We start from the raw sequence: 487 nt of genomic DNA, 5'->3' as shown, positions 1-487 counted from the left end.
GAGGGGAGCAGGGGGTGCCCACCGACCTGTGCTTGAGCTCCCGCACCTCCTGCTGATTGGTGTCCACGCCGGGCTCATCCTGCACCCGCTGCCGGGCCAGCTGGAGCTGTGCTGTCTGCAGGGGGACGCGCTCACGGGGGCTGAGCCCACCCCGTTCAGGTGGCAGCGGGACCCCCCCAACCCCGTGCCCGGCACTCACCAGCTGCAGCTTTTCCTGCTCGCGCTCCTGGAGGCGGGTGAGGTGCTGGGCCAGGTCGGGGCGGCCGAGTTCATCCCGCAGGCGGCCCTGGAGCTGCAGCACCTCGCGGGAGATGCCGCTGAAGGCCGCCGTTACCTCGTGTACCAACTGCCGGTAGCGAGGGAAGTCGTAGTGCGGGGCGCTGCTCAGGTATGCGCGGTGACCCCTGGGAATGAAGGCAGAAGAAAGGCAGCAAAAAATGTCAGCGTTGCCGTAACTGAGAGCGCGGTGCCACGCAGTGCCGTTCCC

At 68.4% G+C, this 487-nt stretch overlaps 1 protein-coding gene across 1 annotated transcript; it reads right to left on the bottom strand.

Moving 5' to 3' along the window:
- Positions 1-7: 7 nt before the first annotated feature.
- On the bottom strand, positions 8-404 carry LOC104916243 (required for excision 1-B domain-containing protein-like; the record flags this gene model as incomplete). Its single annotated transcript, XM_010727250.2, has 2 exons — positions 8-115; positions 200-404. Coding segments are annotated over 2 exons (313 nt in total), but the record flags the coding sequence as incomplete, so codon positions are not given.
- Between the last annotated feature and the right edge of the window lie 83 nt (positions 405-487).

Source organism: Meleagris gallopavo, unplaced genomic scaffold, assembly GCF_000146605.3.
Source record: "Meleagris gallopavo isolate NT-WF06-2002-E0010 breed Aviagen turkey brand Nicholas breeding stock unplaced genomic scaffold, Turkey_5.1 ChrUn_random_7180001878675, whole genome shotgun sequence".
NCBI classification, from domain to species: Eukaryota; Metazoa; Chordata; class Aves; order Galliformes; family Phasianidae; genus Meleagris; species Meleagris gallopavo.
The sequence above is the reverse complement of the archived record's forward strand: the minus strand, read 5'-3'. Positions and strand labels throughout refer to the sequence as shown.